The sequence below is a fragment of the Cajanus cajan genome, chromosome 5 (genome assembly GCF_000230855.2).
Source record: "Cajanus cajan strain Asha chromosome 5, NIPB_CcT2T_4, whole genome shotgun sequence".
Classification (NCBI taxonomy): Eukaryota; Viridiplantae; Streptophyta; class Magnoliopsida; order Fabales; family Fabaceae; genus Cajanus; species Cajanus cajan.
The window spans coordinates 1304941-1331115 of NC_138521.1; the positions used below are offsets into that span (position 1 = coordinate 1304941).

Below are 26175 nucleotides of genomic sequence, written 5' to 3' on the forward strand. Positions count from 1 at the left end.
TATTTTAAGTGAAAGACAAAAATATACTTAAAAAATTATTAAAATTAAACTATTTAAATATATAATCATATTATTACAAATAAAATTAGACAAAATCAGTTACAAGATGACGTATATTACCCTTTATCTATTACTATAGATAATCAAACAACTATATATTTAACTATTTTTCTTCTATTCATTTTCTCTGTCTTTATCTCTACTTTCTATATATAGATTCATTGAAGTTTTAAATACTCATATTTATACTCATATTTATACTCGTTACTTTGTATTTTACTGATTTACTTAAATATAAAATTCAGAAATCAAATAAAATGTAAATTTAAGAAATTACTACAACTTAAAGAGATTTTTAAATCAATCAGTTATTAGGAACAAAAATAATTATTTAGTGTAATTATTTTAACTTTAATGTTTTAAGTTTTAAATAAAGAAGATTTAATCCAGAAAAAATTTCATTAACCCCTACTTGAAGTTTTTCTCAATAACGTCATACATATATCTCTTCTCAAATTTTTAAGTGAGTATTAATTTTCTTATTTATTTATTTAAGAGGCACATACAACTACTTATATAAGATAATACTGTTTATATACTATTAAGAGAAAATAATTTATTAATACAAATATCAATAATTAAATGAGATTTGATCTCTTATTTCATTATTTCAACTTTTTTGAAATTTATTTTAAATATCATGCACACTGTGATTTAAAAAAATATATTAAATTTAAGTAATAATTTTAAAAATGAATTGAAAAAAATCTTATTTTCTAAATTGAAGATCAATGAAAGTTTTCATCAAAATGACATAGTATTGGATGTAATTTAGAAATAAATGATAGATACATATATATGATTTGCAGAACATAATTTAACTTTTTCCCCCTTATTTAATTAATAACGTTATTTTCAAAGAGATGAGTGATTTTTAAAAATTAAAGAAAAGATGTGTGTTATTCTTAAATTTGAACATCATGTGTTGGTATTTTTCAAGATAAGTAACAAAAAACACATTTACGCTAATTAGTTTATAATTTATAATAACCTAAACATATAATTATATATAGGTAATATAAGTCATACCTCACACACTTTGATTTATATTTATCTTATTTATATTTTGAAAACACCCATATAATAATGAAAACATTATATAGTGCATTGTTGTGTGTATTGATGCGATTAGGATTGGTTGCATTTGAAAAATAATTGGCTTAAATTTTATTTAATAATTTCAGACGTGGGAAACTCCGTCAGAAATTTCAGATGGATTTTAATCCGTGGGAAATTTCGTCAAAAATTTTAGACGGATTTAAATCCGTGGGAAATTCTGTCGGAAATTTCAGACGGATATAAATCCGTGGGAAATTCCGTCGGAAATTTCCCACGGATTTAAATCCGTCGGAAATTCCGCCGGAAATTCCTTCATGTAAAAATCCGTGGGAAATTCCGTCGGAAATTTCCCACGGATTTAGGTCCGTGGGAAATAATCCGTGGAAAATTTGACTTTTTCTTGTAGTGTAACAATCAATAATTGTTATAATACACTCTAATACAATACTAAGAAAGTGAATTATATATGAAGTTAGTTGAGAAAACTGACGGAATATGAGAGAAAAGCTAAAGTGTGTGTTATACACTTAGCTCCAAAACATTCATATATATATATGTGCTTAGAGAGTACAAGATAAGACAGAAAAGGAGATACAGCAGTCTGATCCCTGACACAGCCACCAACATCAGTAAAAGTATGTCTCAAAAAGAAAGAAAGTAATAATTACACCTATAAAATACATTAAACTTAACACTCCCCCTCAAGCTGGAGCATATAAATCATATGCTCCAAGCTTGGAACATATGAACTTAATTCGAGGCCCTCTCAAAGACTTGGTGAGAATATCTGCTAGTTGATCATTTGAACTGGTGAATTCAGTACCAATCTCTTTGGATAATAGCTTTTGTCGAACAAAGTGACAGTCAATTTCTATATGTTTAGTTCTTTCATGGAACACGGGGTTGGAAGCAATATGGAGAGCTGCCTGGTTGTCACAATACAACTTCATTTGCTTAACATCGCAAAACTTTAATTCTTGAAGGAGTTGCTTAATCCATATTAACTCACAAGTGGCTGTAGCCATAGCTCTATATTCTGCTTCTGCACTAGATCGAGCAACAACGTTTTGTTTCTTGCTCTTCCAAGAAATGATATTTCCTCCAATAAAAACACAATATCCGGTAGTAGAGCGTCTATCTATAGGAGATCCTGCCCAATCAGCATCACAATAACCAGAAATTTGGGTGCTTCCCTTATCCTCATACAGTAGTCCTTGTCCTGGATTCTTTTTGATGTACCTGAGAATGTGAATCACAGCATTCCAATGATCAATATAAGGAGCTTGCATGAATTGACTGACAACCCCAACTGCAAAGGAGATGTCAGGTCTAGTGATCGTGAGATAAATAAGTTTTCCAACAAGCCTTCTATATCTCTCTGGATCTGAGAATGGCTCACCATGGTCTGCCACTAACTTCTTATTTGGGTCCATAGGACTATCAATTGGCTTGCAATTAATCATGCCTGTCTCCTCCAGAATATCTAGAGCATACTTTCTTTGTGAAATAACAATGCCCTCCTTTGATTGAGCCACCTCAATACCAAGAAAGTATTTAAGATAACCGAGATCCTTGGTCTCAAAGTGGCTGACTAAATGCCTTTTCAGCTGGGAAATCTTGACAGAATCATTTCCTGTAATAACTATGTCATCAACATACACAATTAGATAAACACATTTTCCAGAAGAGGTATGACAATAAAAAACTGAGTGATCTGCCTCACTACGGTTGAGCCCAAAACTCTGTACAACGTGACTAAATTTTCCAAACCAAGCTCGTGGAGATTGTTTGAGCCCATAGAGAGATCGACGCAATTTACAAACTAATCCACACTCCCCCTGAGCAACAAATCCAGGAGGTTGCTCCATATAGATTTCCTCTTCTAAATCACCATGAAGAAAGGCATTTTTAATATCTAACTGATGGAGGGGCCAATGGCGAATAGCGGCCATAGCAAGAAAGAGTCGAACAGAAGTGACTTTGGCCACAGGAGAAAAGGTGTCACCATAATCAAGGCCATATATCTGAGTGTATCCTTTGGCCACCAACCTAGCTTTAAGGCGATCAAGCTTACCATCAGGCCCAACTTTGATGGCATAAACCCATCTGCAACCAACTGTCTTTTTCCCAGGTGGAAGAGGAACCAATTCCCATGTCCCACTACTTTCAAGAGCTTGCATTTCAACAACCATGGCTTGTCGCCATCCAGGATGAGCAAGTGCGTCATTGATATTTTTAGGAATGGTGATAGAAGACAAGGATGAAACAAAGGAAAAATATGAAGGGGATAAACGATGGTAACTCAAAAAATTATAAATAGGATGAGGATTTCGAGTAGATCGAATACCTTTGCGAAGAGCAATTGGCCAACTAGAATCTTCATCATTGGGAATCGTGGTAGGTGCAGTTGATGGTGAAGAACATGAAACAGATGGCTCTCCATGATGTGTTGAATTGTCCCTTTGTATTCTTCGTTGGTAAGTGATGAGGGGTGGTGAAGATGGTTCAGGTGGGTTGATAGTTGGAGAAGGATTTGGATCTATGTTTTGATTGGTAGTTTCAGGAGACTGGGTCAACACTGACTCAAGAAATGGAACAGGTAATACTTGTTGAATAGAATCTAAAACTTGCATGGAAGATGAAAAGAACGAAGTGTCTTCGAAGAAGGTGACATCAGCAGACATGTAGTATCGTCTGGTGTCTGGAGAATAACAACGATAACCTTTTTGAAGTCGAGAGTAACCCAGAAAAACACACTTAATGGCTCTAGCAGAGAGCTTGTCCAAACCTGGAGATAAATCATGGACAAAACAGACACAACCAAAAACACGAGGAGAAACGTGAAATAGAGGTTCATTTGGAAAAAGAATTGAATAAGGAATTTTATTATCAAGAGAGGAGGATGGCATTCTATTTATTAGAAAACAAGCCGTAAGAATTGCATCACCCCAATGATGGACGGGAACATTGGTACTAAGTAATAAGGTACGAGCAGTTTCAACTAAATGTCTGTTTTTTCTTTCTGCTATACCATTTTGTTGTGGTGTATGAGGACAAGTAGATTGATGTAAAATACCATATGTAGTTAGAAAGGATGTAAGATCTGAAGAAAAATATTCTTTAGCATTATCACTCCTAAGGACTTTTATTATTTTCCCAAATTGATTCTTAATTTCATTGCAAAAAGACATGAAAATGGACAGAAGTTCAGATCGATCTTTCATTAAATAAATCCAAGTACATCGAGAGTATTCATCAATAAATGTGACAAAATATCTGAACCCAAAAGATGTGACACGGCTTGGACCCCAAATATCTGAATGAATGATGGAAAAAGCAGAGTTACATCTTGTTTCAGTTCTTTTTGGAAATGAAGACCTAACATGTTTCCCTAGTTGACAAGACTCACACTCTAAGGCTTGAAGTTTGTTAAGGCTAGGAACCATTTTCTTTAATTTTGTCAGGTGAGGATGACCCAAACGATCATGCAAAAGTTTAGGAGTCGAAGATGCAAAACAAGAGACAGAGGGGCTAGTTTCAAAATAGTAGAGTCCTCTAGATTCATGTCCTCCTCCAATCAACCGACCCGTGCCACGTTCCTGAATAACAAAGGAATTAGCATCAAAGGTAAATGGCCGGAAAATGGCCGGCGGCGGACGGCGGCCGGAGACGATGAGCGGCGGCCGGAGACGCGGACAGCGGCGGTGGACGATGACAGGCAGAGCGGGTCGAACCCGCTATGATACCAAGTTGAGAAAACTGACGGAATATGAGAGAAAAGCTAAAGTGTGTGTTATACACTTAGCTCCAAAACATTCATATATATATATGTGCTTAGAGAGTACAAGATAAGACAGAAAAGGAGATACAGCAGTCTGATCCCTGACACAGCCACCAACATCAGTAAAAGTATGTCTCAAAAAGAAAGAAAGTAATAATTACACCTATAAAATACATTAAACTTAACAAAGTTAAATAAATTTTATAAAATCAACTTATAAAATAAAGATTATCCACTTATTTATATATTTTATTTTAATCATATCATTCCCGCTTCACGTGAAACAAAATCAGTTCGGTAGAAATTATAATTCATATGAAACCTTTTTTGCAGATCGATTCGGTTTGAGTCAGAACCAATTTATTTACAGTTTTATTCAATTTACCTTTTCTGAACACTATTAGAAAGAAGATTCGTTCAAATCATGTGTCAACTTTGTTCGCACTTTTTGGAAGATGTTTAATTTATAATTTGATAATGCCATATTAAGAAAACAAGTTAGGTGTTTTCATTTTATTAGCTTAATTTTAATTTGTTTCCTCTCTCTCCTGTTTTTAATAACAATTTCGATACATGGAGATTTCCAATAGCCAATCATCGGTATATCTCAGAAAAGTAAACTCTTGATAGAGGTCTAAAAGCAAAAGTGCACACATAAATGTGTTTATATTACAAGCCACACTATTCAATTCTCAACATCAACAGTGTCTACCAACCATGCAATATGCAGAAAGTCACGCGATTAATCAGTAATTGCATTGCTACATGCTAATAAGGTTCTGACAAGATATATAGATTGCTCATAGTATCATTTCATCCTTGATGATTAATAATTCCTGACAGGCACAGAGAAAAAAGGATGGCCACGATCGAAGAAATGGGAATGGGAAATGGAAAAACAAGAGAAGGCACATTGAATGGTACACAAGGAAAACCCATGATTGATGTCTGACGTTTAGGGCCTCTTTCCCAAGTCCCATATTCAAGGTGCCTGCATTCAACAACGCCTACCATACTATGCTCTTTTCTTTTGTATACCATCAGTTTCAACCACTCATGTCTTTTCCCTTTTCTTTCCATTTGGATTCGCTAGTCAACTACAACCTACTATATAACAAGTATACCTCCGTGTTGCCATTCTCACCCCAATCCAAAGATAAAACAATTTTAGCATCAATCTCGAGGGTATCTTTCTCTCCCTCCTTCTCTTCAGCTTTGGTTTTTTTTTTTCTTGTCTTATTCTTATCTATCTACCCTAATTGTTTTCAGGGTACATAGTTACTTGCTACTTCGAGAGAGGAATTAATAATGGATAGCGAGGAAGTACCATCAGTACCTTCCACTCCTGCAACACCAGGGACTCCTGGTGCTCCTCTTTTTGGTGGCCTCAAGTTTGACAAAACTAATGGTGTTGTTAGGAAATCATCCTTCCTCAAAAGTTGCAAATGTTTCAGTGTTGAAGAATGGACCTTAGAAGATGGAGCCATGCCTAGAGTCTCTTGCTCTTTACCAGCCCCTCATATCCCTCTAGCAAAAAAGGTACATAAACATAATAATAATACTACACTAAATCTTAGTCTTAACTCTCCTACCGTTTTAAGAATCTGATTTTGGTTCTTACTTAATCTTATAAAATTAACTCTATTTATATATCCTATTTTTATCATTTCACTAGTTAATATGAGATTTTCAACCATATAAACATATCAAAATTGCACCCAAGTTAAGTGGGGTTTTCTAGCACAATGATGAATCAAAAGACCAGTTTTTGTGTTTGGTAATCGGTAAACTATGAAGACCCTTTTTACCTTGATGTGTTAACGTTGTTGGGTTGCTTCCAAAACCTGCAGGTTGGAGCTGAGTTTATTGGCACGTTCATTCTCATGTTTGCAGCAATAGGCACTGCTATTGTGAACCAAAAGACACATGGCTCAGAGACTCTGATTGGTTGTGCTGCCGCTAATGGACTTGCCGTCATGATCATAATATTTTCCACCGGACACATCTCTGGGGCTCATCTAAACCCCGCTGTCACCATTTCATTCGCTGCATTAAAGCACTTCCCGTGGAAAAATGTAATCAAAAAGCTTTATATTTAAAACAAGAGTACACTAACATATATAGTTTTTATATCTAATTAACTCAGTATATTGCGCAGGTGTGTGACTTATTGTAAACTTTTTGATACTGAGATTGATTTCGTATTATCATTTTGGTGTTGTATTTGAATAAAATACAGCATATGAAGTTGTAATTTTGATTAAAAGAACCTAAGTTTTGTATTTAATTATTTTTGGTGCTTAATTAGTTTATTTTTTTTGAATGAATGGCAGGTGCCGGTGTATATTGGTACACAAGTTTTGGCATCAATAAGTGCTGCATTTGCTCTGAAAGTGGTTTTTCATCCGTTCATGAGCGGTGGAGTGACGGTCCCTTCGGTAGGATATGGCCAAGCATTCGCCACAGAGTTCATTGTCAGCTTTATTCTTATGTTCGTTGTCACTGCAGTGGCCACCGACACAAGAGCTGTGAGTATCTTATTCTATTAACCACTTAGTCTGATAAGTAAGCCGAATCAGTTTGAACTATATGAAAACGATGTTTTGTGTTCGATCGACGACAAACCCTAATTAATTACGTGAAACAACTTTTATGTTAGGGGGACCAGTGATATAAACTCTAAAGAACGTTTTTGTCTAGTTCTTGGTTTTTATATGCTTTTCTGCATTTAATATTAGGATGCATCTGTCAGATTAGATGATAAGTTTTATTTTTCTCATGCATGTTTTCAATTTTAAAAGGACGTAGGTCATGATATCAAGAAAAACGAGAAGGACGTTGGTCACTCATACGTACCCTGCAAGTTTCGTTCAATCAAAACTTATTCACTGTATTTACATTTCTTCAAAATAAAATAGAAATTGGCGTTAATATATTTCATTATGAATTATTCACGTAAATGCTGGATTCCTTCCAAAAATCATTAGTTCACCTATTTACAGAAAAACTAGTTGTTTAGGACTATAAAGTGTCTCTTATGTTTTTGTAACTTCTTTTTATTAAAAAAATTACCAATAAGAAGTAGGATGACAATAATAAGATTCAAATTTAAAACTTTATGCATATTAATTCAACTCTTGTTGCAAATGAAGATGATAATAATAAAGTTTAAATTTAAAATTTTATCTATATTAATTTAACTCCTATTACAAGGTCAATTTAGTATTTTTTATTAAATGTTTTTAATTTTTGAACTTTTGTCAATTTCAATTTTTAGTCTTTGAATTTTTTTATACTAATTTTAGTTCCTAAACTTCTATTATTTTTCACTCTTAGTCCTTATACTTTTTTCTCTGGCTGATATCTTGGTTCCTAACATAAAATTGTTTTGCTTTTGAAGAAAACTTTTAGAAATTAAAACCAAATAAAATTTGTTCAAGACTAAAAACAAGAAATTGGAAAAAATTCAAGAACTAAAAATATATTTAATTTATGATATTAATATATAATATTTATTAACTTTGTCAATAATTAATTAATTTCTGCCGATGAATTATTGATTATTTTTAGTGGGTTGACGTTCTCAATCACATTTTTTTTCTCCTAAAAGTCTCAAATTAGAGTTGCAAAACAACTTTAGCTATTAAGTTAATTAAAACCTTTAAAATTTAAATATATCATTTTACCCCGTAAACTAATGAAAACAAGTGGTAAATAAGTTTATTTATTGCAATTAGTGCACATGGGATGAGAAGGGGCAAAATAAAATATTTAATTTCCTGTTCTTACTGACATGACACAATAAATAAATAAGTTTCCTCTTCCATATATAGTTGAACCAGAAATTGGTTCTCTTCTATTGTCTTTGCTACAACCAGATAGTGTTAACCCTGGAAAGAGGAGGACGTACACAAATCCAAAAAGCCTATGATTGCTACTTGCTAGTTGGTAGTAACGAGAGTTATTAATGGAAAACAAATCTCAGCAGATTTTGTTCATTTGCAAGTTGCAACCATTAAAACATTAACACTTACATTTTGCAGTGAGATAACTATGTGTCTAGCTCTGCAAGTTAATTAACAACAAAAGGAATTTGTAACATCACTAGGTGTAATTAATACATGTAACATATATATTAGTTATTGATAATAGATACGATCGATGACATTGTGATTAATTTAATATGGCGTGGTATATCATATATGGTGCAGGTGGGAGAGCTCGCGGGAATTGCAGTGGGAGCCACTGTCATGCTCAACATACTCATAGCCGGGTATATATATATATATACATATGTCCCAACTTATTATTCAAATATACTAATAAATTAAAACATTACAACAAACACGAGTCACTAGTACCAACATCAATACTTATATATATACGACGTCATTGAACAATACTAGTTGTTTATGAGATCGAATTCGAATTATTCTTGGCATAATTCAATCTTTTGAGAAAGTGTATTTTCGTCACCCCAATGGGCTGGGGAACGCTTTAGCAATTAGTACAAGTTGCCATAATTCAATCCTCTGAAAAAGTGTGTTTTGGTTTGGTTGAACCAAAATAGAATATGCCAAGAAGGGAGTTTGTATTTTAAGTTGTGTTGTGTATCATGATTTTCCTTTGCGAAAAACCGTTTTTTAGTTTTGAACAAAAATTGTTTATTGAGTAGTGTGAAATTATTTTGAAAAACAATTTAATTTCAAAACAAAATATCAAGAAGAGAATCAAACATAATAGTTGTTTTTTAAAATGGTCCCCTTTGAATTGGATTAGCGAAGCCGAAGGTAAGTAGAGATAAGAAGGAATGGAATAGTGTGAAAAGGAAACAAGTGTTGTTGTCACAAAAAATAGGAATATTGGTTGATATATATATTTAGCATTGTTGCCAAAGTGACCTTGATTATTATATATTGATAATGATATATATGGTGTACACGTACTAACTAAAGGCCAGCAACTGGAAGTTCAATGAACCCTGTTAGAACACTGGGTCCAGCAATTGCTGCAAACAACTACAAGGGTATATGGCTCTATCTCCTTGCTCCCATACTTGGAACTCTATGTGGGGCAGGTGCCTACACTGTGGTCAAGCTCCCTCAAGAAGATACAAAGCCACCTTCTGCTCCTGCTGGCAGCTTCAGAAGGTGATGCTCATATATATATATGCTTCCCCAAATTCACCATCTCATCATGCAATGCACATCACAAAACCAACTCAGAGTCAGCCATGTATGCATGCATGATGATATATATGAATATGAATATTGTGGGAAGCAACCAAAGATGAGCACTGTTTGCTGCATGCACGTTCGTACGTATATTAGATTATATATTTGCGTACGTTCAGATGCATCGATTGTGTACTTTAAAATATCCAAGGACAAAATCAGCTAGTGCTGCTGTTTTGTACATGCATCTGTTGCTGTTGTACGTCGTCATATTAATAAATATATTTTAAAGATATTAAATCAGTAGAAAAATAAAAGTAGCAACAACTAATGTATTCAATATCGAATCGATCTAGACACTAATCTAAAGTTTTATAATTTAATTATACTTAAATCAATATTAATGAAATTATTATTATTATTATCAATATGAAGATAATATTAAATAAATATAATTTTATAATTTTATAACATTAAATATTAAAGTAAAATATTATTTATAGATTCTTAATATTTATTGTATAAATAAATTTCTAAATTATATAATAAAATATTTAAATTTAATTTTTAATAAAATATAACAATGTCCGCTAAAATAGTTTAAATATTGAATAAAAAGTATTAAATTAATATAAAAATAAAATATTAAAATTATAAATTAACATAAATTGTTAAATTATATTTATAAGAATTAAAAATAAAGTATTTTAATTTATAAATTTTTATTGAATATAATTTTTTTTAAAATATTTTAAATTAAATTTGAAAAAAAAAAAAATAGATCGATTGAAATCAGTTTGGCTATTTTTTACTGGTTTGACCAATTTTAACTTATTCTATCAATTTTAAAGTTCAATATATAACGTTTTCTAATTGGATTGAACCAATTAAGAATCAGTTGTATAAAAACAAGTTTTTAGTATCACGTCACTTGATGAGAACAATACAAAAAGGATAAAGGGAACGTGTAACCTTTCATATGGCTCTATCTTCTATATTCTTGATTTCTCTACCAACTTTGGTGCTTCTCATGTATGAGTAGTTGAATTCCATTTTATTGGGGTTGATTGAACTTTATGTATTTACTTTTAACTCATTAATCTATGTTCTACCTTGTTATTTCTTTACTTTATATTCTTTGTGGTTCAATCATTCATAAACTGATTTTTTTAGCTTGAGGAGTAGTTGCAAAAATCTTTTTAAACTTGGAACTGAAGTGAAACCCAGTAAACACTATACCTATAAATGAGATTTGGTTTACTAGTCATCTTTTAATCCTTTCTCTTGATACAAGTTCTTTAATTAGTTATCTATAAGGGATTCGGATATGACCATAAATCGCTTGTTCCATTTACCAATCCTTCTTGGCTCATGATAAACACACCTCCACTCTCCTATAAGCACACCCCCTTTTAAAAAAAAATATATATAAAATGTCTAAATTACCCTTAAAAAAAAAAAAAATTCCTAAATTTACACCCCTCCTTCCTCGCACCCCCTTCCTCGCACTCCCTTCCCCGCAAGCAGAACGGGCCGTACTGCAAGCAGAACGGCCCGTACTGCTTGCAATACGGCCCGTTCTGTTTTCAGTGCTGGCCGTTCTGCAGCAAAACGGGCCGTGCAAGCAGTACGTCACGTTCTTTAATCAGTACGGCCCGTTCTGCAAGCAGTACAGGCCGTTCTGCTTGCAGCAAGGGCCGTTCTGGGGCCGTTCTGTTGCAGTACAGGCCACCGCGTCACTTTTAAAATGGCTACCTTATGACTGATTTTAAAACCCCGATTTTAAAAGTTATTTTTGTACTAATCTTTCTTTTCATAGAACAAGTAAGAGTCTTTCTCATACAAAATCACTTGCCGACATTGCGCACCCCTCTTCTTTCTCTTTCTGGCACTCCTCTTCTTCTTCTTCTTACTGTTACGAAAAGTTCTTTCCGGAATTATATAAAAATGTTCCGGAAAATACTTTCCATAATATTAAATTCTTATTCCGGAAAGTATTTTCCGGAAATATTTTGTTATATAATTCCGGAAAGTATATTCCATAATATTAAAGTTACTATTACGGAAAGTTCTTTCCGGAATTATATGAACAATAATTTCTATTCCGAAAAGTACTTTCCGGAATGCTAATGACTGTAAAAGTACTTTTCGAAATGCTATGACTGTAAAAGAACCTTTCTTATGCTGATTATGGTGGGACTAGTCCTTTTTTTCTATTCAGAATGACTGTAAAAGTATATTGCTTAATAACATTGAGCGGAAAGAGGCTTTGGGAAGAAGAGGGGTGTGAAATGTGGGGTGCGGGGAAGGAGGGTGGGGGAAGGGAGGTGTAAATTTAAGAATTTCATTTTTTTTAAAGGGTAATTTAGACATTTTATATATTTTTTTTTAAAAAGGGGGTGTGTTTATATGAGAGTGGAGGTGTGTTTATCACCGGCCACCCTTCTTTTATGAACAATATGTTTGAAACCCAATTACCAACAACAGAAAAAAGAGGAGGAAGTAAAAGCCCAAATGATCTGACCCAAACACACAAGCCCGGCATGCACAGTCCAGTGCAATCCTAATTGATTAATAATTATTAATCGAAAGTGAACAAAAACATGTGGATTTTTTTTTGGTAAATTTGTGGCTAAAACTCCAACAAAATCAATTAAACTCAAAAAGGTAAAAACAGAAGCTACATCAACATTTACAAACAAAGTAAAAAATGACATAATATTATTAAAAATTCTTGAACTAATTAATATATGACACCAGCACGTTACCACTTGCAATACCGAAAGATAAAATATGTTGTACCAAAAGTGATACGATTCACAACCTTTTTGAAGTAAGGTTATCGCATTTAAAGAATCAGATTTCACCAACAATGTTCTATTTTAAAAACATGTGGAATTAATACCGAATGTTGATATTCTATTTTTAAAAATATTTATATTTAATTTAAAATAAATATAAAATATATTAAAGGTGATAAAAATTAAAATAAATCTTAAAAACACTCTTATTAAATAATAGATAGTAAAAATGCTCTTACTAAAGACAATTATTTATATTTATATTTATAAAGACTTCCTATTAAAAATAATTAAAAATATTATTATTTTAAAAAATATAACTTAAACAATAAAAAAATTAAATTAAATTTGAACATATTGATGTGAACATATATTTTTATAGTGTGTTTTTTTATATATATTTATGTTCTTGAAAGTGTAACATATAGATCACATTTTTATGTAGTATTCATCTCATTAAATAATAATTGATGTTTACTTATATAATTTTTTACTAAATGCATTTAAATTTATACTTAAAATCTAACTAATTCATATTAATAACATTAGAATCAATTTATATATAACGTATATGGAAAATTAATTAATTATATTTAAAATAAATAATAGGTAAATCACCATTATATTTAAATAAAGAGAAAATAGTTTAATAGAGTAAAATTATTATAAATTATTATCCAATCATAGATTATGTCTATGTATATATATTTTAAAAAATATATAAAAAATATTGTTATATTTTAATAAATTAAAATTGCAAAAGGTTAACTTTTATATACTAGCGAGAAGTTGAGAAAGCAACGGGACAAAAATGGTTCATTTTACATTTTTTAAAAATAATATCCAATATAGTAAATATATTAATTTGTTATATGAATCTATAATAACTTATATGTTAAAAAATAGTAAATATAGTATTTTGTAATATAAATCCATAATAATTTACATATAAGAAATTTTATTTACATTTTTGAAATCATATATATATATATATATATATTGAAATATATAAAAAAAAATATTGTTACATTTTAATAAATTAAAGTTGCAAAAGGTTAACATATATAATAGTGGTTGAATGATAAATAATAAATTAAAATAATTTAATTTTAATTTAAAAAAATTGCATATCAAAATATGTTGGAGGAAAGTTTTGAAAGAAAATAATTATTGCAAAACCTATTTTCTTTATATATATATATATATATATATATTATAGATTTTTATGAACAAATAAATGTCATTTGATCCTTTCCTCTGTGATAAAACATTTTTTTAATAAAAATCAATAATTATAAAATATAATTTAAAATATTTTCATTATTTCTGTCAAAATATACAATAATTAATTTTATGCATATATTTAAGTTATATACAAGTTAAATATTTTTTTTTAAAATGTTTATACAAAATAAACTAATATAAATATTGGAAATAATATTTATACAATAATTTGCATATATATTTTTTATTTATCTCTACATTATTAATAAATAAAATGTAAGTATATAATTTGTCGATTTATATTAAAAAAAATCATTACTTTTTATATGCTTTTCCAAAGAAGTCTAAAACTATATAATGGGGAGAAACATATAAAAATATATATATTGTATAAATTTTTGTGTGCATATCATTATCCTAAAATATTTTTCTCACTAAAATTGATTTAGTAGACTAAAGTTTGAATAATTTGTTGACGGTATTAAATTTAAATTCGTTAACATAATTATACAAAAAATATATATAATAGATCTGTAATTATTTATATATAGATGTAAATATTTAATTATGGATTTTTTTGGACCAACTTATGATGTAAATTATGGGTTTGTTAATGATTCTTTAATTTGTTTTTGACCCCATTAAAGGCATAAACATTGCTCAACAGTAACACACGTCTCATCTAAGAAAGGAAAGGAAGGATTCAGATCTATCCTAAAGTTCTGGATTAGAAAGAAAGCAAGCTAATTTATATAATTATATCCCTATTGGTAGAAAAAACACGATAAAAAAGAAAAAAATCATTGGAAGAGAAAAAAAGGAAGAAAGCAATTGTCAAGTCGTCTGTTCCGTGGGTGCAGACGACCTGTCTTGATCGCCAAACAACCTTCTAAACATCAAATAATAAAATCAAGTTTCGATTTTTGATCTTTGTTTTGTTTCTGAACCATGGAGGTGCCGAGTTCCTGGGATGCCCTTCGCAAACAGGTTCCAAAATTTTCCCCTTTTCATGTTTTTTTTGCTAGATTATGCTTCTGATTTGGTTGCAAATGATAAAATTGATATGGGCATGCATAATTCGAGTGCCCAGCTCGCCAAAGTTTCGAAATTTTCCATTTTAGGCTTTCTTCGTTTTGTCGGTGACAGGGAATTCGTGGGATCGGGGATGGGATTCGGCCCTTTTGATATCTGTGCTTTGAAAATGGTTTGATTTATTGAGTTACAGGTTTTCGGGAGTGGGAAACCCTTCTTTTTTTTTCTTTTTTTTTTCTATGGAGATGTTTTAGTTTTTGAATTGTTTATCGATCGAATTATGAATGTTTGAAATGCTTCAGATGTGAATGTTGTTTCTAGATTTAGGTTCGCTTGATAGGTTAGGAACACATCTGATTTGTTGCATTGTGATCTACATCCTCACTCCACAGAGAGTGAATTTCGGTTAGACAAAGATCGTCTGAAGGTAATTGGGGTTGTTGTAACTAGTAACAAATGCTGTGATAACCAGGTGATCATAGATTATGTAGGATATTGTTTTGTGCTTTTACAACAAAGGAGCCCAATGATTTTATTTGCTTTACTATCTCAGGCTTTTCAAAATGAATTCTATCTAACTTTACTCCAATGCTAAACCAATCAGGCACTCAAATCGAGATTCAAATCGTGAATATCCAAGCCAATTTTTGAATTGTAAAATTCAAAGACTGAAAAATAACTAAATATATGGTATAGATAACATATAGTGTTCAATGTAATAGATAAAAACAACTTAACTAGAAGTCTCATAAAACAGATATTAGCTGTATCCGAGTTTCTGAAGCCTCCATTTCCGAAGAATGGAAATGGAGAAATGAAACAACCAATTAGAGTGCATGCATTGAAAGTAGTGGAATAATCAAATAGGATAATTTCAGAAGTGCTCTTTCAATTCCTTTTCACTTAACAATTTAAGCTTATATGACTTTGGGTGTGTTTGGGAACCCTTTTGTATCAATGCAAACAGTAATTTATATGCACTGAATTAAGAAGCAAGAATTCTTGTCATTTCCGTTCAATTTGGTTTTGTTGATTTTCAACGATAAACCAAACTTGCACTTCACAATTTATTTCAAAAGAATTGGGAAAAGAAAATAAATTATTGAATCGTGTGATTCATATCAATTATATAAAATTGCATTGATTCATTCATATATTGTAAGATTCTAAGTCACTTGAGATTCATCTTATGATACGAATAGATAGCTAACTGAATCGCATCCAGTTGTATGATTCAAATTGTGAATCGTAGGATTTTAATAACAATTCTTAGTAGTTAAGTTGTAACAATTTCCACCGATGGTTTATATGTACTGATGGTTAAAATTATTAGTTTTTTAGATATGTTTGTTGATGCCTTTTCTCTGTCCATACAGACAGGGAATGGGATAGAATGTTAATTTTGTCAAAACTTACAATACAGACAGAAAACCTCCCAGGTTTTTTTACAGCGAGTGTAATTGCTAGAGTCCTGATGGAAAGCTTATGTAATAGGGAATTGTATTTGTACAAATTATGTACAACAAAGTGAGAGATGGGAAGAGAAGAGAGACAAATGAGAGATAAGATGGTTGATGTAACATTGAGAGAAAAAAGTAGTGTTATATGAATGATATATCTCTACATAATATTATGGAATTTTAGTTGTGTTAGTTGTTTATATATTCAAGATTGCTTCATGTATATTGTATAAGAATATATAAATTAACCTTTTGGGACATTAAGTTCTCCCATCATGCAAGTGTGGGCAATAAGTTGAACTGTTTTGATTCCTGTGCAAGTGTTCTTCAACCTGTTAATGACATGGTTTTCATTCCTTAATCATAATAACATGATCATCATAGTAATGACGATGATTGATAATAATCATAATAAAATGTGGAATTTGATATTTTTGTGTCTTGAAGGTGCACTCATTCAAGTTGTTCTTGTCTTCTTTTGTGGTTACCTAGATTATACATACTTTTGTTTTCTTAAGCAAATGATTGATAGCAGAAATTTCCCCTCGATCTTTTGCAGGCAAGAAAACTTGAAGCTCAGTTGGATGAGCAGATGAATTCTTATCGTAAATTGGTTTCAGCTAATGTTTCTACAAAAGCTGACACTGCAGGGAGTGATCTAGAATCTTGGATCGAGCGATTAATAAAACAACTCCAACATGTAAACTCACAGATGCAAGCTTGGGTATCATCTGGTGGTTCAGAAATGGTTTCTCATACTTTGACTAGACATCAAGAAATTCTTCAAGATCTTACCCAGGTATTCTATAGTCTGAGGCTATGCCGATTATGGTGCTTTCATTGTTTTGAATTGGTTTCTTCGTGCAAATAGGGATATAGGTATCGTATACCCTGATACCAATGGTTTATTCTGAAGTATTTTTGAACAAATATGATCAACTTCTTCACTTCCATTACTGGGAAGTAATCAAGTAAATATTGTAGGAAGTTTTCCCAAATTAATCTATAAGTTTTTGTGTATAATCTTTGACAGCCATGAGATGTGACAATCTGCTGGTAACTGTCATCAGCATTATATCTTGCCAGACTGCCTGTACTTTGTGATTGAATGATATGTGTTTTTGAATCTTTGACATGAAGTTACCTTTGTCCTTGCTTTGCAATGTTTTATTTGTTGTTTTTACTAATTACTTTATTTCTTCAAACCTTTAAACTTTTTGCTCTAAGCTTTGATGTAATTGAATTGCAGGAGTTTTATCGGCTTCGCTCAAGTCTTATAGCTAAGCAAGAACATGCTTCACTGCTAGAGGATTTTAAAGAATTTGATCGGACAAGATTAGATTTGGAACAGGGTGTAGACTCTGAACAGCATGCACTCCTAAAAGAGCGTGCATCTATCAGCCGAAATACAGGACATGTCAGTGATACAAAACTTATTTTGTTTTTCTGATATAAAGTGCTGTTTTCTTTCTTTTTAATCCAGATATTTCCAGTGGAATATTATACTATTATATATGAACATTTTATTTTATTTTGACGACAATGCATGTGATTTGTATAGTCTAATTTTTCTTTTGCTGGGTTAGAGCCTTTTTAACTTACAAGTCATGTGTTAGCATAACAGATTTTGCATTAGCCTGTTAGGCTCTAGAAAAAAATTCATAATCAACCCTTATATATTAAATTAGAATCCTCGCTAGTCTACCCTGTCTTGAAGAGCAACATGACTTTTCCAACATCAAGCATTTCTGATTTTTTTTCTTCTCAAATATTATTGCTTAAATTTAGTTAGTCCTCATTTATCTGGTTATTAATGCCAAAACTTTTCATGTTTTTAAATTTTGAGTTCAAAAATTTGAATTTGAACATCGTATCAAATTAATAATTGATTCATACAATTTATTTTCATAATTCCTCAATTTCAATAGTTTATCTCATTAATTTATTCCTATATAATAAAATAAAATCCTTACTGTGATGATATTTCCTATTATACTTCATTTCTCCTCTAAGACTCATGGTTTCACCACTAATTGACAATGGTGATATTTTTCTTTCAATTTATATATCTAAATTTCACATATTTAAAAATGCCTTTGTAATGTATGCATGGAAATTTTCTAGTAATCTTTGATGCATGGGAAATTTGTTTGGATAGATCAATATTCAATACTAAAATATTGTAACAAAAGCATATGCTTGGGACACAACTGCTATAAAGAACTACTTTCCAAGAAGTATTTTATTTTTCTTTAAAATTCTATCTGATGTCCAATTTGACTAGCCCTATTTTAATTTGTTCTACGTATTCCTGTGCTGCAGATGGACACTGTTATTTCACAAGCACAAGCAACACTAGGAGCACTTGTCTTCCAACGTTCAACATTTGGTGGCATCAATTCAAAGCTTGGTAACGTGAGCAGTCGGCTCCCGACGGTATGATACTTATCATCATGGATTTTGGTGTTTTATTCATTTTTCCTGTTTGCCATTTACATTGAGATTGAATAAGGAGTAAAAAAAGGGGCATTGAATACTGATGTTAATTTATACATAAACATGATGACGAATTTCATATTTCATGAGAATGTTGAGACCCCCTTTTGGTTCTGAAGTTTTTGTGTAGTCTGCATGGATATTGTTTGAAATTCTGCTGTTTAATGCACCACTGTTTAATAATGTTGCAGGTAAATAACATACTTTCTGCAATAAAGAGGAAAAAGTCAATGGATACCATTATACTTTCCCTAGTTGCAGCCGTATGCACATTTCTTATTTTCATCTACTGGCTATCCAAGTGAGGATGTTGCTTTTTTGATTGCTCCTTTTGTGTAAACTTTGTATGTTCCTTGTCTATTGAGCTTAGTAGCTGCCATGATGAAACGCGTTTTTCTGGTAGTAGTCTATTTTTTATTCCATTGTTTAACCATGTATCAAAAAGCAATGCTGAGTAAAAGATCAGAAATTACCTAGTGTTCATTTCTTGCTTTCTATTTCATAGATCATAGCTTGTAGTGAGTGGAGAGAATATAAAAAAAATTAAAGTGTGTTTGGTGCATTTGTTTTGAATATATATATTTTTTTATATCAGTTTGTTGAGATGGTTTTTAAAGAGATCAATTAACAACCATATATAAATTTTACACTATCAATAAATTAAAATTATAATTAAAATTATAGTTAATATGACTTTTATTTTATATTAAAAGTGAATTTTATCGATTCAACTGTTGAATAATATCTTCATATTATTTTATATGTGTATGTCAAATTTTGTTAAAATTAAATAATAATTAGAAGATAATAAAATTATTTATATTTTAAAATATATATTACATTAATTTTGATCTACATGAATAAAATATTAAATTATTTTGCATTAATATAAAATTTTGTATATATGATATAGGAAAAGAATTTTCAATTTAGCAGTATATTTTAAAAAATAATTATTTAATTAAAAGTTATTGAACATTATAATAAATAATAAAAGTTATATATATATATATATATATTATGAATATTTAGTTTACTTATTTATTCTTTTGGGGAAAAAATACGATTATTTTCCCAGAATTAATATTAGTGGTATGGAAGGAACGGAAAATCCTTGTGAATATTGTCGTGGCAGAATTTGTCCTCTTCTTAACTCAGTTCTCCTCTAGCAAAGAAGGAAGAGATAAGAGAAATTCAAGATCTAAATAGGTTCATTTTTTAAGTAGAATCTTCTCTCTAAATTAAATTTTTTTATATATAAGACAAATATTTAAAAAGATCAAATTTTGTATCATTTAGATTAATGATTTGTTGATTAATGTAATATTTTGAGAAGAACAATTAATTTTTTACGAAATTTAAAAAATACTGAAGTTTGTTATTTGGATATTTTATTAAATGAATTTAAAACAAAATTTGAATTAACAAATTCAATAATTCTAAAATTCATCTAAGAATATATAATAATAAATAAATAAATAAATTCAGAACTCTTGCTCTTGTTTGTTGGGTTGTATTGCTCTTTTTTTCTTCTCTTTTATCAAAATAAAATTTTAGAAATAAAAGAAATACTTTATCCAAACACAATTTTAAGATTGAAGAAATTTAATTATTTTATACAAACAAAAAAATTAAATTTAAGAAGTTTCGATTGAAGCTATTGAAACTTTCAGAATTTTAAATTGTTTAAAATTCTCAAATACTTCATCCCAACTAGTAGAATTTATTAAGGTGATAGACTGACAGTTGGACAAGTCAAAGAAGTAGGAATCTCTTATTTATTAAAAAAAAAAAAAAAAAAAACTGCCAGTTTTTTTATTTATTATTCAATGGAATAAATAAAAGAAAAGAAAGAAACTGACAGTATTTGTTTTCAGAAAAAATAATGCAACACAGATAACTTTTTAATGGTTTTGCAGATGTAATGTAAGCCTTTACATAATAGATTGATTGGAAATCATTACCAAATCTAAATAGAAATTCTTTCACATAACTTCTTATTATTTGTTTGATCCTATGATCATTGATAACTTCAGCACAGATCCCTATCACAGTTGTGAAAAGGAAGAACAGATTGGGCTAAATTCAAAACAAATATGCCATTACTTTACATGTCCAAAAAGCCTTGGCCCTTGTCTCAAGTCAAGTGGCACCAAGTTCCTTTGAGTTTCGGATACCATCGAAGCTACTTTGCCTCCTTTACATTTTAACCCAACTTTCTTCATTCCGCATCAGATTTTAGAAATCTTATGTAGCAATACAACTACAACTGAGCCATTGACACGTGTTTACCTATATCTCTTCTGTCATACTCAGATTAACACTTTGTGGAAATAAGTGATGATGTGAGTTATCCTTTGATGTTCTCATGTTGCTATGATGGGTTGGTAACGGACCAATTCTTGAGTACCTATTACTTTTAGAACATTGATTCATATTGAATAAATAAACATTTTTTTATTATCGTGATATTGGTTAAAAAAATTTATCATGAAAAATAATCAGTAATCTCCATTAAAAAACTATGAATACATATAAAGTAAATATTTACTTTTTAATATGGTTTATTTTATATTTAAGACAAATTTAAACCTTTAAACAATTTGATTAAGCAAATAAACTGCTATGAGTTGTGTCAATTAGGATTGGTACCGAATAAATAAGTATGGAGATCTTGTAAAGGGATTTTGAGTCAAATTAGGCCCAGCAAACACAGTAAGAGCAGCTGAATACTTATCCCATTACACCTTTATCTCAAACCATATCAATGCATATTTTGATGTCCCCTTGACTCCGATCACAACAATGAATTTCACCTACAGAATCCATCATGCAAATATTCTTTCAAACAAATCACTCTTTCTTTTTAGTGGAACACGTTACATTATTAAGTTAAAATATTTTTGTCCTCTAAATATGTCAAAATGTTAGTTTTAATTTCTATGAAATTTAATAATGTATTTTTAGTCTTTACATTTAGTTTGATAGGTTTAGTCTCTCGTCAAGATTGAGCAAATTTTTACGAGATATAAACTCACTTTAATACATGGAAGTCTAAACAAGAGACATTTTATATTTTTATTAGAAAACATGTTTGAATTTCAATACAATATAATTATATACATAACTACAAATAAATTAAATAATTAATATAATTATTTCACTTATTCAATATAGGAAAAAGTTTATAGTTTGTGGACTGATTAGTTACTTTTATATAATTATTATTTTGAAAAGCCATAATTTTAAACTATCACAATAATATAAAGAATTATAAATATTCAGTACCCATAAACTAGTTATATAGTTTTCAACAGTTTTGTATAAATTTTAAAGAGAATGATATTTTTATAATTATTTATACAAATACAAAAGATTTTTCAGAAAACATCTTAGATCCTCTTTACACTGGATTAATCATTTCAACATCTAATTATTGGCCAGATGTCACAATCTCCACGGCTATGTGCAGCACGACAGTTGACCAAAAAGCAAAGAAGAAGACGACAAAGTAGGGAAGCCAGAGTTTCCAATCAGATTTACCTTTTAAAAGAACCAACAAAGTAAGAGCCCCTGTCATAACAGTATCCTACCCAACCACACAAGTACAATCAATTTAATCATTCATCCACAAGAGTAAAAATTAGCTGAGCACGGGGCGGGTTCGGACTGGTTCGGGTAGAAAATATTTAGCCCAATTCAAACCGACCCAAACATAAATTAACCTATTTTTGACCGTAACAGTGTTTCGGATTTGTCGGGTTCGGGTTTGTCGGGTATCGGGTTAATTGGATCGGATTAGTCGGATTAGGGAATTATAGGGTCTTGTTTTCCTGTTTGTGTCTGACGAGCAAAGTAGAAGCGAAGGAGCCTCTTCCAATTTGTTCTAGAATCTCATACTGCTCCATTTTCACTTCAACACGACATAGAAAGAATGGAAATAAGAAAGAGGAAGTAAATGCAAGAGCAGAAAAGGAGCATTAGGCCACCTTACCTTTCTAGTGTTCCTGTTCTTATTTGAATTCATATCTTTTCAGTTTTCCTTTTTCAGTTTCCCTTCCCATTCTTTTCGTTTCTTCTGCTCCTCTCAAATATTCATTACCTGCATTTTATCTCATGCACCTAATTTAAATAAAAGTATAGAATATTAACGCGGGTGGGTCGAGAAATCAGATTTGTCATTACAGAATCTAACAACTCGCAAAATGCTATCTTCCATTTTCAACTATATGCAAAAGGTTTCGCGGCGCTAGGGTTTTAGTTTCTCGCATAAGAAATAACATACTTTTAATTGTTATCTGTCGGTCGGGTATGGATACCGACAGATTCAAATATTTTAACCCGAACCCGACCGACAAAACGCATTTCAAACCGAGTCAAATAACCCGCAAAATCAGAAAATTCAAAACTAACCAACTGAACTAAAAGACTGACCACGGAAAATTCAGCCTAAAAGAACATTTTGGACAAATCCTTTAGTTACTTATTGTATAATTAAAATTAAAAATTACTATACATTATATACGTGCAATAATTCATATAATAATACTATGTAACATTTTTTTTATATATTTATTTCTCTATAACATCATTTATTTTATTTTAATTTTTTAACTAACATTTATTGACAGATAATCAAAAATTAATTCTTTTGAGATATATTTTAAGGTGAAATTTTTTCATTTGTATAACCAAAAAAATGGAACAATTGTTAACATGTTTTGAAAAATTCAACTATTTATCAACTATATTATAATAAAATTGACATCATTTATTAAATGTCAAATTTCTCTTTATTTTTTCTTTCCCTCTCATGATTGTAAAATTTGTTATACATATCTTGTTTTACAGATAACATTTCATCTCGCAATTTATTTGTTAATTATAGTTACTAAGATGAAAACAATAGTTACAAAAAGAAATAAGATATCGATCAATTCTAGTTTTTGTCCTTTTTGATGGTTCATTATCTTTAACCCGTCTAAAGTATATGCATTTCCAATATGATGCAGACAAACAAGTTATCCTTTTGTTGTCACTATCCTTTCTTGTCAAGCATTTGATTCCAAGCCAACGTGAGCACAAGCAAAAGAGTTAAACAATCTCAAAAGTTATTACTTATCCATCAAATGTCAAACAATTCTCTGCATGTGTTTCTGCAAGCCAACCGTACGTGCGGCCTCAGTTGCTTGTGTACAATGTTTGCTGTTGGTTCTTGTCACAATCACCATTAAAATGAGGTTGCAAGCAAAAAGGCTCGAACCCTTAGGAAAAATAAATGTTACAAGAGTTTAATGGGGACCTCATTTTTCATATATCATTGCAAGATTAGATCATTAAAGAAGATATTAGAATTTAATCATTGCGTGATTTATGCCAAAGCTTCATATCAAGATATGGTAGAAGACAAAATCTGTAATAGTCAGGTTTTATCATCATAGAAACTTACCTAACATTTGCCATGTCAATTTCAGGTGTCACCTAGACCTAGCTTAGCTAGTTAATAGTACACTCGTGACCAAATAGCTGTTCCACTTGAAAGAGAGGCAGTTAATATACCTTTTGAGAGAAGATTAAATTTTCAGTACTCTTGCAGCTTTTATGTTTTTATGATTAGTATTTTTTTTAGTAGAAAAGATTAAAACGTTTGTGGTGAGTAAACCTTAATTGTTTTTATATTTTCAATTTGATAATTTATTTTTCTTATTTTGAACCTAAAAAATTGATAATAACAAAATAACCTTATAAATATATTATATATCATGATTTTAATATTATATACTCTTAAAACACTAAAAAGTTGTTTGGCAATGAGAAAGAGAGACAAGATAAGATGGATGGAGTATGACAAAGTATATAAATCAATCTGTGTATAATTGTTTCAACTTAATTAATGATTTTTTTCATTTATACCAGTTTTACTCGAATTGAATATGATTATCTTTGGTATAAGAGACACAGTCCAAATCAAATAGTAAAAGAACCAAGATGGAGTTAAGTGTCCACGGTGGTTTGGAAATGTGGAATGGTGGCATGACACGTTTTGTGTGGTACAGAAGATGCAAAATGGTAAATTAATAAAACATAAATGGTAGAAGCAGGTATAATAGGAGAAAGTTGGATTGGTTGCCCCTATATATATGGCAATTGTTCGTGTCACGTTTTACTAGTAGAAGATAGGAAACTGCCATCTGAAATTCCCAGAATAGGTTTCAATTATTATGTGCTCAAACCAAGCATCGTCATCTTAACTAAACACACAAACCAGAAAGCATACCCAACTCTGAAAAGCCGATTTCAGAGTTAGAGTATTGTGCACAATTGCACAAAATTTTATATTTGAACTTTATTGCCGTTATCTTAATTCTTAGGATAAAAAATATATATATACCTTTAAATTTCTTGTTTTTTATTATTTATTATTTGTATCCATTAAAAGTTTAATTAAGTAAGAAAAAAATTATCCAGAAATTAAAATTAGTTTATTCATAAGTTAATTTATAAAAGTTCTTTCATATTAATTTTTTAAAACTATTTTTAAACTTGTATAAAAGTTAATTTTAACTTAACAGAGTTATTTTATTTTCTCCTATAAATATTTTTATTCAAACACGTTTTTAATAAGTAATACATTAAAAAAATGAAACCTAAAGTATAAATACATGGAAGAAAACTTTTCGCACACAAAAGGAAAAGGGAAACAAAAAGACATAATATACAACTCTGACAAAGATATCACCATGCAGCATAAGAGAAAGTTTGACACCAAAGACCTGTGTCTGGGTACAACGTATGACAGACACTGAAAAATTATTTCTTTTTCTAAAAGGAATTAGCTAAAACAGTCTTATGTCAAGTTTAAGGGATCAAGTATGCTGCTGCCATTACTGCTAAGACACCGTTATTAATTATGAATCTCTGGCTGTTTGCATTATGACAATCTTTTGAAGGAACCTAATAATAATAAAAACACCAGTTAGTGAAATCTGGTTGTGAACATTTTTAATAGTGGTTGGTCGAACGACAGGTGAGAAAGTTTGGTGTAAGTTTCATATTTTTATGAAAATCCCTAAGCAACCAAACTTGCT

At 30.5% G+C, this 26175-nt stretch overlaps 2 protein-coding genes across 3 annotated transcripts; both read left to right on the plus strand.

The window, feature by feature from the left end:
• The first annotated feature begins 5553 nt into the window (after positions 1-5553).
• LOC109789459 (aquaporin NIP6-1) lies at positions 5554-10413 on the plus strand. 2 transcript variants are annotated; one of them, XM_083074695.1, is made up of 7 exons: positions 5554-5676; positions 5744-6085; positions 6170-6439; positions 6751-6975; positions 7234-7428; positions 9112-9173; positions 9856-10413. In XM_083074695.1, exons 3-7 carry the CDS (start codon positions 6209-6211, stop codon positions 10052-10054), a joined length of 912 nt encoding a protein of 303 aa, XP_082930821.1. In that variant the 5' UTR covers positions 5554-5676; positions 5744-6085; positions 6170-6208; the 3' UTR covers positions 10055-10413. The 2 variants fall into 2 exon arrangements, with proteins under 2 accessions (XP_082930821.1, XP_020204007.1); XM_020348418.3 differs by having other exon boundaries at positions 5601-5887; positions 5994-6085.
• Positions 10414-14848: 4435 nt separating this feature from the next.
• On the plus strand, positions 14849-19570 carry GOS11 (golgi snare 11). The gene is made up of 5 exons (XM_020348410.3): positions 14849-15086; positions 17151-17390; positions 17841-18008; positions 18914-19027; positions 19279-19570. The coding sequence occupies exons 1-5, from the start codon at positions 15048-15050 to the stop codon at positions 19390-19392; spliced, it is 675 nt and encodes a 224-aa protein (XP_020203999.1). The 5' UTR covers positions 14849-15047; the 3' UTR covers positions 19393-19570.
• Positions 19571-26175: the final 6605 nt, after the last annotated feature.